The following is a 12,047-nucleotide window of genomic DNA, read 5'->3' as shown; positions in this document are numbered from 1 at the left end:
ATGGTCAGATTGTCCTTTATCTGATTCGGAAGTTATCACAGTACATAGTTATCATGTATTGGTTAGTATGTGATATATTTCTTATATGTTCTCAGTATAGATCAAAATGGCCATTTCATAGCTCCAATCAATCAACTTTGTGCTAAATTCGAACTACAATGTTATCTGGTGAAAGATTTTGTTTTGTTTTTTTTCTGCCTTTTAATGGTCTTTTTTTTATCAAAGTTTCTTCTGGCAGTGATTTTTTGTGAAATAACATGAAATGCTTTGTGGATAACAACTTCTTTTTTGTTCTCTACACAATGTTTTAGAGCTAATTCTTGCTCCATCATCAACTGAATGCAGAATAAGTACAAAGAGTGAATATATATACATTGTATATGTATGTAACACAAGGCCAAGAGTGTTAATGGGTGTGTGTTGATGTACAAAGATAACTTGACAGGAAGCCAAATATATAAGATTAATATACAAAGATAACAATGCACGGATGAAGCCAAGAGATTAAGCATGTAGTAATGTAATACTAAGTGGATGATTATAGGACAGTAGAGTATATATACCATCATCAACCACTGGAAGAAGGAGAAGCTTCAAGAAAGCATCGGGATCCAGAGAAAGAACCCAACCATCAACTGAGACCAAGCCATTTATCTTCACTGTGTATACTCTATTGTACTATAATCATCAATCATTTTTAATTCTTTTCATTTCTTTTTTATTCCATTACAAGAGTGACATGTGTTGGCATTTACATCATCAACTTAGTACAAAATTGTATACACATGTGGGTGTATATACATAGAAAAATGGGATCTAGGTGAAATTGTTGTATCTGTAGAGGACAAATTGTAGAGGTCATACTGCATGTGTGCTAAATCAAATTGTCAGAGCACCAATTCTAAGTGTTACCATTTCCTAGTAAAACAACTGAATTTATTATTTTTCATTGCAATAAACCTATTGATGTAGAACATGTAACTTTAGAAGTTCTGCTGTTTCACGCTTGAGGTATAGATTAGTCTTTGGGCAAGTAGTAACATGTGATTTACCACTTGATTATCTGAGGGCAATCCAAACATAATAATTAATTTAGATATTGTCGTGTTGGTTTAGGGGTTATCATTAAGGACTTCTTTAAGCCAAAAGTTCTGAACAAATTGACATTCAAAGAAATGTGATGTATCTTCTGAGGTGGCTTTACAAAATGTGCATGCATCATTGTCAACTAACTTCATTTTCAATAATTCTTTATTTGTATTAATTATTCTATTTATAAATCTGTGTTGAAAGTCAAAGAGCTTACAGTCATTTGTACATTTCCTACAATAGCTGAATACATCTTTCCAGTCAATCTCATGCTGAAGGACAGTGTTCCAATGTTCTAAGGACTTGGATGTAGAATCATTCTTAATTAGCTCATCATAGAATTCCTGTTAACTTATCAAGCTCATGACTATTTGTCTTCCAGAATAAACGCAAACTTTATGCCTTGGTGTGTGAAACCTTGAAGTTCTGGCAGATATTGAATCTGCTGCTGAAGAGGACCAAGATTCCCCAGAAACTCAGCAACTATGATGAGAAGCAGTATGTTTTGATTGTCCTGTTGTACGAGTTTCTTATTGGACAGGGACTTGACAACGCTGGAGGAATAGCAGTAAGTTCATCCAGAATTAAGTGGTTTTGGTGTCAGATCAAAAAGATATTCATGTAAAAAAGGAAAAGGCATGCAGAATTTCATAATGACATTAAGAGCTCAGCAATGGATGTGTGTCATGCTCATAGAAATGAAATCTTAGGATAATTAAAAACTGAATTACTGCCAACATGAAATTTGTGATTTCAGAAACAGTTTTTGCGACATAAGAATGTCATTGAAAGGGAACATGTCCGTCTGCTCACTGAAAAAGAAGTGTCCAGTCTGTCAGAACTTATCCCTGAGGAAGCTCATGGTAGAGTGAGAGATATCTGTTCTAAAACCCATTTAAAATGAAAAAAGTATAATTTTGGGGAAAATACTTTGGAGCAATTAATGGTCATCATGCAGAGATAATTGGAAGTTGGTGAGATATCTTCATCATTACAGCAACTGTCTGTGATAAACACACAGCATCATTGCTCATACTATCAATCATTGGTTTGATTAGTCCAGATTTAATCATTTACATTTTCATCTTGAATGTTGTACATTGTGAACATCAAACATGGGTGATGCGTAGAGGGGGGTGGTAGCGTAGTCAGGTGGTTAAAGTGTTTGCTCATCATGACGAAGATCTGGGTTTGATTGCAAGTATGGGTACAATGTGTGAAGCCCAACTCTGGCGCTTTTCCCCACTGTATTGCTGCTGATATGATGTCAGCATGTACAATATATTTGCTAATTTTGGTCTCCACATGATGTGTTTCAGCTGTACCTCTACCCAGGTATGTCCGCGTGAACCTGTTGAAGACAACAGTGCAGAAAGCTGCAGAAACCTTCATGAAAGAAGGCTGGCGGCTAGTGAAAGGAACGAAGAAGTACGGACATTCACCATGTTCTTCTACACAAGTGTTTTTATTACAATGTTGACAAATTCAAAACAGCTTGTTTTGAAGTGTTTTTATTTGCATCATTCGTATGGAAATATATTTTAAAATTTGACATTCAGGTAGTTTGTAGCCATGTTTTCAAATATGTCAGGAGAGTCATTTGTTGTTCCTGTCTTCGATGCAGATAAAGCATGGATGACCCATTGTCTGTGAATGAAGTGTCTATTGTTTTTAATGGGGACAATTTCTATTATGTTCCTTAAGTAATATGCGTTAGTAAAATACATAGTGTTTTCTTCCTAACCTTGATTATTCAGCCGTGGTGGTTAAAGTGTTTGCTTTTCACGCCGAAGACCCTGGTTTGATTCCCCACATGGAAGCCCATTTTCTGGTGTCCCCTGCCGTGATATTGCTGGAATATTGCTAAAAAGCAGTGTATAACTAAACTCACTTGACGATTCAGAAAGGTATTTTGACATACTGTGATGATAGATATCCTTAAACCCATTTGCTAGGTCAAGAAAAGCTGACCAATGAATTTAACAAAGGTTACTTGCACCAGACAAAACTTGTGCCACTTCCTTAGTGCTAGCCCCTTCTCTCTCTCTTCTCCCCCTCCCCCCTCTCTTCTCCCCCTCCCCCCAAAGATACCATGCCACTGTTTACCTAGAGTCCCCTACTTAGATTGACCAATGCCTGATTTATCATCTTACTGCAGGAATCAGCCAGGTCAGAAGGAAGTACAATCCTTTTTTTTAGCCATGTTAACATCTTTTAAAATGATGTTACAACACCCTGGCATGTCCTTCTTGCAAACAATTAGACTTAATTTCATTGAAGATGAAATGCATCTTTATTGTAAAGCCTACATAGATATAAGGAATAAATTTCTGGATAAATGTTTGAAACACCTTCTATCACAGCACAGTTTTGTCAACATAGCATCTTCAACAAACCTAAATGTTATAAATGTGCATGAAATAAGTAAAACCCCAGCCCCAATTGGATTTAATCAGACCAGACACCGACATGGTTAATTTGCTCCAGTGAATGGAACATCTTAATTTATTACAGACAATTGGGCTGGCTAGCTGTAAATTTAAACCATCTGTCAGAAAGCTAGCCTGTCTCGGATGGTCAGACAGAGCTTATTTGTGTACATTTTTTTAACAACTCGTGCAAATTCATGCCAAATAGATAATCTCACCAACTCACGGACCAAATGTCTTCTGATACCAACTACTGGTAAACACATATAAGATGACCTGACAAATGACCCCAATTTGCATACTTGGGAACACCCCACAGAACGATCCACTTGAAACAAGAGGGAGACAGGTTGTCTGATAAATATCGAGAAGTTCATTTTGCCCATGCGTTTGTTATAGCACACTCGATTTGGGAACAGGTACAATCCCAACGAACTGAATCAACACAATATACTGATCAAATATGTTTAGGACCACCGATCCGTTTCACGAAGCAAATGACATTTTCCTGGGGTTGAATATCTAAAATGCTTGTCAATGCCCCAATCATCTATTTGTCTTCGTCTTAACTAAAGGTTAGCGTGGAATATCAGTATCTTATGCCTGAAATTGCAGTCTTATCATTCGAAGGAATACGCGGTGTTGTTTTAAAGGGTTAAGTTGACTCTGCTAAATATTAAATAGATAATAACTACATATAGTTAATTGTGTTTCATTTAACTTTTTAATGTTAAAAGTTATCTGTTACTGAATGGTGGTGGCTAAATCAGAGTAGCAAGGGGGAAATATTTTTATCCCATAATTATGTTCCTATTTCTCTGTACGGGCTGATTTCCGTCCATAATTCCGCTGGTGATCGACCAGGAATACATGTCTTGGAAATTTATATAACCGGTTCCAGAGAAATGGTTAGTATTCAAACAATATTTCCAAATTTCTGTCATATTTTTATTATGGTCACCAAAATATTGTACAGAAAACTGAAAATACCTTTTGACATTGATAAGTCAGTGAGAAATATCTTTGTACACAAATTTGTCGGAGTGGGGATTACTCAGTACCAGACTCAGTAGATTCATCAGTGACTAAAATAATATATAATACAGACAATTCACCAAAGATTACTCTTTTTTATGACAAAGTATTCGAACAGTAAAAACCTGATATAGTATGTGTCAATTATTATACAAGACACAACAATGCTGGAAAATTAGGCAGACTTACTGATTTAGCTTTAATTATCACTCTCTGAATCAGTCATGCTGTCTGAATCACTTGCAAGTCCTAAGTCAATCACTAGTCTGTCAATTTGCCTTTCTACTGCGATTTCGCCAGTAACCATCTTCAATTGTTTTGACATGTTTACAACATTCCGACCATTCTTTTGCACCGATTGCAGACATCCTTTCATTTATGGCAACTCTTAAGGAACTTTTTGTGAACTGCAAGTTTTGTGCAGCGACATAATTTTTCACATTTGCCCAAATTAACTCAATCGGGTTTAGTACTGCGTGGTATGGAAGGAGACGTAGTACATCATGACCATGTTGCTTCAACATAGTGTCTACTCTGTAGACAGGGCCCGATTTGTTGGATTTTGCAAGAAACAATAGTTTGGCTTTAAGCATTTTCCCATCAGATGAGATATTGTGCCTTTGTAGCCACGCTTTTATGTCATCTTTCCTGTTGGCAGTTGTCGGACATTTGTCCACTTGCTTGCTATGATATGGTGCATTATCCATAACGATGACAGAGTGCAGTGGTAGGTTTGGGATCAACTTTTCCTGGAGCCATTTGGAAAAATTATCAAAGTTCATCTCATCATGATAGTCTGCTGATTTGAGTTTGGAATCAAAAACAAGCAAAGCATTTGGAACAAAACCGTTTTCACCCCCTGCATGAACCACAATAAGCCGAGGTCCGGTGCAAGACGGAGGTTGAACCCCATTTACTACGACTTCACCCTCAAGTTGCCAACACTTTGGGACAGTGTGGTGTACAGTATGGTTCAAAATTATTGAGAATAGCTAAAGCATTTCATATTATTAAACGAGAACAAATCAGATAAAATTGAATGTATTGTGAAAGTGAACTGACCTTTTCATGTTGTGTAGGTAACAATTTAATATTTTATCAAGTCTCCTTGAGCTTCACGGCACAGTCTAAGACGGGTAGGCATACTTCCTATCAGAGAGGTTAGTGTCTCGTGAGTTATGCTGTCCCAGTATCGGACCACTTCTCTCTTCATGTCTTCAATTTTTGTCAACCCCTTTTGATTCACACATTCCTTCATCATCCCCCAAATGTTCTCAATGGGATTTAAGTCAGGACTATATGCAGGAAATGGTAATGCAGTCACATTTTTCTCCTGAAACCACTGCTTGGCATGTTTTGCGGTGTGTTTAGGATCATTATCTTGCTGCAAAATCCAGTCATTTCCATAAAACACATGTGCACTTGGAAGCAGAAAATTATCTAATATGTTAGTGTAGCGTTGACTTGTCAGATTTCCCTCAAACACACACAGCGGGGTCGTTCCTGATAAGGATATCCCTCCCCATACATGAACCTTTGGGCTGTATTTAGGTCGTCGATACAACGGTGCTGACGCAGACTTTGTCAATATTTTCACATAATTGGGATATACCCATATTGAGCTTTCATCAGTAAAAATCACATTTTCCCAGTCAAAGTTTTCATGTGCCAAACACCACTCAACACGCCTGTCTTTATGTTCTTGTTTCATGAGAGGAGAAAGAATTCCAGTCTTTTTCTCCCATCCAAGATCAATCAAATTTCTTCTAACTGTAGATTTTGATACAACTGTTGATCCCCTTTCTATCATTTCATACCTGATGTTGGAGATGCTTGCCCTTTGCTTTTTAGACGCTAAAATTCCCAGCCGGACGCGATCTGAGAAGTCCAATTTTCTGGGTCTCCCTGCTCCTTTCTGATGCCCCAAATCCTTTCCCTCTTTAAAATTCTTCCTAATCCTATACACAGTAGAAAGAGGAGTTCCTGTTCTCTCTGCCAATGTATTTACATCATCAATTTCTTGATTACACAACTCAAAAATCAACCTTCTTTTATCTTCAGCAGACATTGTTGACAGTGCTGAGGAAAATGACGTCTGCTACAAATTCAGGGGAGGTAACTCTAATTGTACTATACTCAGTAGGCCAAGATGAGTTACCTCCCTTATACCATTACTTAGTTTTAAGTATCAGTGAATCAGTTGAGGTGTTAGGATAGCTCAAAGTAAGAAGAAAAATTCTCAATAATTATGAACCAGACTATACATGCAACCATGTTTCATCGATAAAGATGAGTGTTCAATTTTCTTCTCTGTATTTCTTTATTGCACGTAAGTATTGCAAATGCTTGGAAACAATGTCTTTACGTTCCATTAAAAGTTTACGGTTTGACTGCGTTTTTCGCCACCTATACCCCATGTCTTTGAGATTTTTTCGAAAAATTTTCTTAGAACCCTTGTAGTTTCAACTGGCACTTGGCCATATCATACATCGTATCCAGAGTGAGTAGTTGTTCTTTTTACGCCATATAAACTTTGTACAAATTGACAGACTGCACACCGGTCGAAATCATCAAGTTTGTAACTGCAAGTTTTGGGTTTGTGCAACTTGGTGGGACTGATACCACCTTCTGCCTTAATGCGCTTTTAAGTTGCCGTTGAGAGTCCAGTAGCAAGGCTACTTTGTAAAAGAGAATCTACTTTGGTTGCACAATTTTTGTCCAAATACATGATAACATTGTATGCTGTCTCCCTTGCCTGAGAATGAACTATTTGCCCATGTTTTCCTAACTTGGACACTTTTTACTACAACTGAAATCTGTTTAACAGTATTGAGACAGGTGTAAAACAGTAGTGAGACTGGTGTTACACAGTAGCGAGACAGGTGTTAATCAGTAGCGGTGTTGATTTCATGTCACGGTTAGCATGTATTGCACGTGCATAATCGTCAAGCTACCTGTAGCAGCCAAGTGTACTCGCCCAATTCATTGTACCGCCTCTCTTGTCACAAATGCGTTTAGTGCACAGGATCATCTAATATGTGTCTAGCAGTAAGTCATCACATGTTGATAAAGTTAAAATATCCATGGCTTGTCAAGGATATTTTAACTTTTATCAACGAGTCTTGATATATTTGATATTAGGAGACACAAGGGTGAGATTGTATGTATCACATAAAATCACTACCTGTGAATGTCACGGGGTAGAACTGGCCTTCAGCAAGCCATGCTTGCCATAAAAGGCGACTGACTGGTCAGGCTTGCTGACTTGGTTGACACATGTCATTGGTTCCCAATTGTGCAGATCGATGCTCAAGTTGTTGATTACTGGATTGTCTGGTCCAGACTCGCTTATTTACAGACCGCCGCTATATAGCTTGGATATTGCTGAGTGCAGCGTAAAAATAAATTCACTTTCACTCCTCAAGAGAGCACGAAGAACAGTTATTGAATTTGTGTTGGTTGAATTAGCAGATGGTACCTCTGTTTTTGAATGCAGTTCAACAAAGAATCAGTCTTTTTACAGTCCCGTTGAGACATTTTATGCATGATTTCCGAAGGAGGCCGAGTGACTGATAATTTAATCTCATATGCTATATATATGAGCTGTAGTTTCCTAAACATTAATTTGTTAACATATTTGTACTTTCATGTGAATGGATTTTAGCAACTTGACAGTACGGCGTAAGTGTTTGGTCTGACACACACTAATGCCATGCATGATTTTTTGACACATCAATAAATATTTACTAAACTCACTCACTCACTCACTCACATAAAATCACTCTTTATTAGTTTTCATGTAGCCTTTCACTGACTAAGACGTCTGTCTGTCTGAGTCAAATTCTGAGAAGCCTGATGATACTTTTTATGGATTTACAACTTATTTATTGTGTGAAAATGGATGTTTCGATGTAGATTCTAATGTCTTTGTCAAGCAAGTTACAATGACTATGACAACAGTGACTAACAGCGACCATCTATGTTAAACCATCGCCTTTCATAGAATGAAGAAGTTTTATATCCCTAAAAAATATCATCATTCTTCATCACCTCATCTTAAATACCCACCCATGAAGATTTCTGTTAGAACTGATCATCTGCAGATGTTCAGTAACCCATGCTTGTCTTCCGAGATGACTAATGGGATCAGGTGGTCAGGCTTGTCTGATCCAGATCCAGTTATTTACAGACCACTGGTGGAATATTGCTAAAACTAAGCTAAAACTAAACTAACTCACTCTCTCTAAAATGCCCACCATGGACAGTTCTGAGCTGTGTAAGTACCAGAAGTGATATTGATAGAATCATCACTTCTGAATCAAAGTTAACTGGTTATGGTTCAGGGGTACTTGTTTCAAGAAAATGGAGGTACAAAACCTGGCATTGTCGATGAACATGTCCATGTGTCAATTATTCATTGATTCAATGTACTGACTGACCGACCGACCGAGCTTAATTTTACGCCACTTTTAGCAATATTCCAGCAACATCATGGGACACCAGAATTAATTCAGTGTAACTGTTAACCATACTGTTATTTTTTAAAGATTATTTTTACCCTTGTTTGTCATGTTATTTCAGCATTGTGGATGACATGTCGAAGATGGGCCAGCGAGACTTTCTGCAGGATCACCATCTCCCAGATCTGCTGGTGTTCCCACCTGGAACTGACTTCCACAAACACAGGCTGTGTATGACAGGGGAGATAATCCTGCAGGACAAGGTTAGATAAGATCAAAGAGTTTAGACAGGACTCCTATTATTTAACTTGATTTTCATCAACATATTCATAATTTTATTTTCTAATTTTATGATGAGCATATTTCCAAACACATATCATTTAGTACAAAAACATCAACAGGCTGAAACTGGAACTGTTTGTCTTTTCATCATAGCATAATTCAGTCATCACACCTCACAGCAATGGCATTTTAACATACTTTTTGTAACTGTGGATACGGTTCTTGCACTTGTGTGTTGCACTACAAGTTCCATGCTGATACACAACATGACTATTTTCCGCTCCAGGCCAGTTGTTTCCCTGCCCACGTGCTGCGTCCACCAGAGGGTAGTGTGGTGGTTGACACCTGTGCTGCACCTGGCAACAAGACCAGCCATGTTGCAAGTCTACTGAGAAATTCAGGGTTTGTGTGCTGTGCTCTGGCCAAATCATCACGTTAATGAATCATGCATTCTGAAGCAATATATATCAATTTGATAATGATAATAATTCATTTATGTACTGCCTAGTATCCATCTGACTAATTGCTCGCTGGACATTGTGATCAGAATCGTCTGATTATTATTACCTGGAAACCCAAGCTGCCTGTGAAGTGCTAGAAGGTAAATTGACTGACTCACTTGACTTATTTTACAATTAATTTTACAGAAATAAAGTATCAGTTTGTCCTGGTCTGTAAACTGAACTAATTTTCCAGGAAAATCTTTGCCTTTGACAAAGACCGGCGACGACTGAAAACAATGTCGCATCTGTTGGAGGTAGCTGGAGTCACCAACACGGAGCAGACGTGTCAGGACTTCCTGTCTGTTGATCCTCTGGAGGAGAAGTATGCTGCTGTGGAGTACATGCTGGTTGATCCATCATGCAGTGGGTCTGGTGAGATTTGTTTTGTTGGATTGTTCATTTTTGCTTTTGAAGTTCAACAATATTGCAGGTGTATAGCAACAGACCTCTGAAGACTCAGGAACACACAGACCAGTTGATGTTGTTCAGCCAAACCTTGTAAGAAGTTTTGGGCCAAACGTGTCTTAAATTCATTAATAGGAAGGCTGTTAGTGGAAAGTGTGAAATAAAGAGAAACATTTCCAGTGGTTGTTCAAAATTGAGATTCACAGAGACACCTGATTGTTGTTTTCATACCATTCATCATTAGCATTTATCAAGTCTTCTACCTTGACTGTAGGTTTATTTGTCAACTTTTTCAATTTTGTAATGTGTATTTTGAAATGGAAATATAATATATTAAAAGAAGAGTCAAATATTTTTGTTGACTTGATGAGTGACTAGTTTAGTTTTACACCTGATTCAGCAATATTCCATTTTAAAAAACCCTATGCTGTTGTTGTAATAACAGGTTCAATGTTGTGACTTGTATTTTGCTGTTGAGTAGATGAATATATATGACAGCCTTAAATTTCGAGCCTAGTTCAACATTAGTGCATTCAATGCAGTATTAGAATCTATCAAACTTTAAAATACCTCTCAGAACTTTGAAAATTTTTTACTTCGACTCTGCATGCTAGATATGTAAGGAAAACATAAACAATTTCTTTTCCCTTTCAGGAATCGTGGGAAGACTTAATCACTTGTCTGACAACCAAAGCTCACCCGAAGCTCGACTCAAGAGTCTATCAAATTTTCAGGCCACAATGTTGAAACATGCCCTGTCCTTTCCAAGAGTGAAGAGGGTGGTTTATTCTACCTGCTCAATACATGCACAGGAAAATGAGGAAGTTGTGGAGGAAGTTATTCAAAAGGTTGGTAAAGACTTCAAACTGAAACTTATCTTTGCTGATTGGCCATACAGAGGGGTCAAAGGCTATGAGCATGCTCAAATGTGCCTGAGGATGTCACCTGAAGACAATCTGACAAATGGTTTCTTTGTGGCCTGTTTTGAAAGGAGGTCATTTCAGGGGAAGGGTAGTTGTGATGAAAAGGAACTTGTTAGTTTTTCAGAAATTAGGATGAATGACAATGAAAACAACGGGAACTTGACAAGAAAGGAAAAGAAGAGACTAAAGAAAAAGAACAAGAAGGCACAGAAGAAACTACTTCTTAGCTCTGTTGTAACTGAGGTTGAAAGGGACAATGATGAAGATGATGCTGATGAAGGAGATGGAGAAGATACCAGGTCAATTAAGTGTGACAATAAAAAGAAAATCACCCCCAAATCTGAAGGTTTAGAATCCTCATACCTAGCTACTGAAACTAAAGAGGTGTTAAGGGTAGACAACTCTATGTCCTGTGACACTCCAGTCAAAAATGTGTTTTGTGGCAGTCAAAAGAACCTAGGGAAATCATCAGTTGAGAGTCAGAGAGTTGAAATGTTACGGAAACAAAGTATTGATTTTCTGGATGTCAGCAACCATTCTTGTTGTGTTCTACACTGTACTCCTACAAATGCAAAACGTGCAAGATCAACCCATGTCGGTTTCGGCACCAAGCTCGGGAAGTGGGAAATAACAGAGAATGTATGTTATGGTGACAAGCATGAATTGGTCACAGATGTCAAGAAATGCACATCTGCGGAAAAGCGGAAACAGACAAAATTAATGAGAAAAAAAAACAAAACAGCGTTTTAGGACAGTTGTCATGGGAATCCGCTGTGTTACACTTTGTTAATCTGACTCATTTTGATTAAATTCTGTAATATTTTACTGTGACTAAGAATTTGTGATGAATGACTGTTTGCCATTTTACTGAGTCAGTTTAATGAATGATACATAAGCTATATTAAAATAGTTATTTTTAAA

The 12,047-nt window shown here is 37.6% G+C and overlaps 1 protein-coding gene across 1 annotated transcript in view; it reads left to right on the top strand.

The window, feature by feature from the left end:
* Nucleotides 1-12,047, top strand: part of LOC137268038 (28S rRNA (cytosine-C(5))-methyltransferase-like) — a 15,144-nt gene extending 3,097 nt beyond the window's left edge. The window contains exons 2-8 of the mRNA XM_067802537.1: nucleotides 1,472-1,657; nucleotides 1,847-1,952; nucleotides 2,409-2,517; nucleotides 9,135-9,276; nucleotides 9,582-9,697; nucleotides 9,992-10,170; nucleotides 10,858-12,047. Of these exons, the coding sequence (XP_067658638.1) occupies nucleotides 1,472-1,657; nucleotides 1,847-1,952; nucleotides 2,409-2,517; nucleotides 9,135-9,276; nucleotides 9,582-9,697; nucleotides 9,992-10,170; nucleotides 10,858-11,876 (1,857 nt within the window). The 3' untranslated portion in view covers nucleotides 11,877-12,047. The remainder of the gene's footprint in view (nucleotides 1-1,471; nucleotides 1,658-1,846; nucleotides 1,953-2,408; nucleotides 2,518-9,134; nucleotides 9,277-9,581; nucleotides 9,698-9,991; nucleotides 10,171-10,857) is intronic.

Source organism: Haliotis asinina, chromosome 16 (genome assembly GCF_037392515.1).
Source record: "Haliotis asinina isolate JCU_RB_2024 chromosome 16, JCU_Hal_asi_v2, whole genome shotgun sequence".
Classification (NCBI taxonomy): Eukaryota; Metazoa; Mollusca; class Gastropoda; order Lepetellida; family Haliotidae; genus Haliotis; species Haliotis asinina.
The sequence above is the reverse complement of the archived record's forward strand: the minus strand, read 5'-3'. Positions and strand labels throughout refer to the sequence as shown.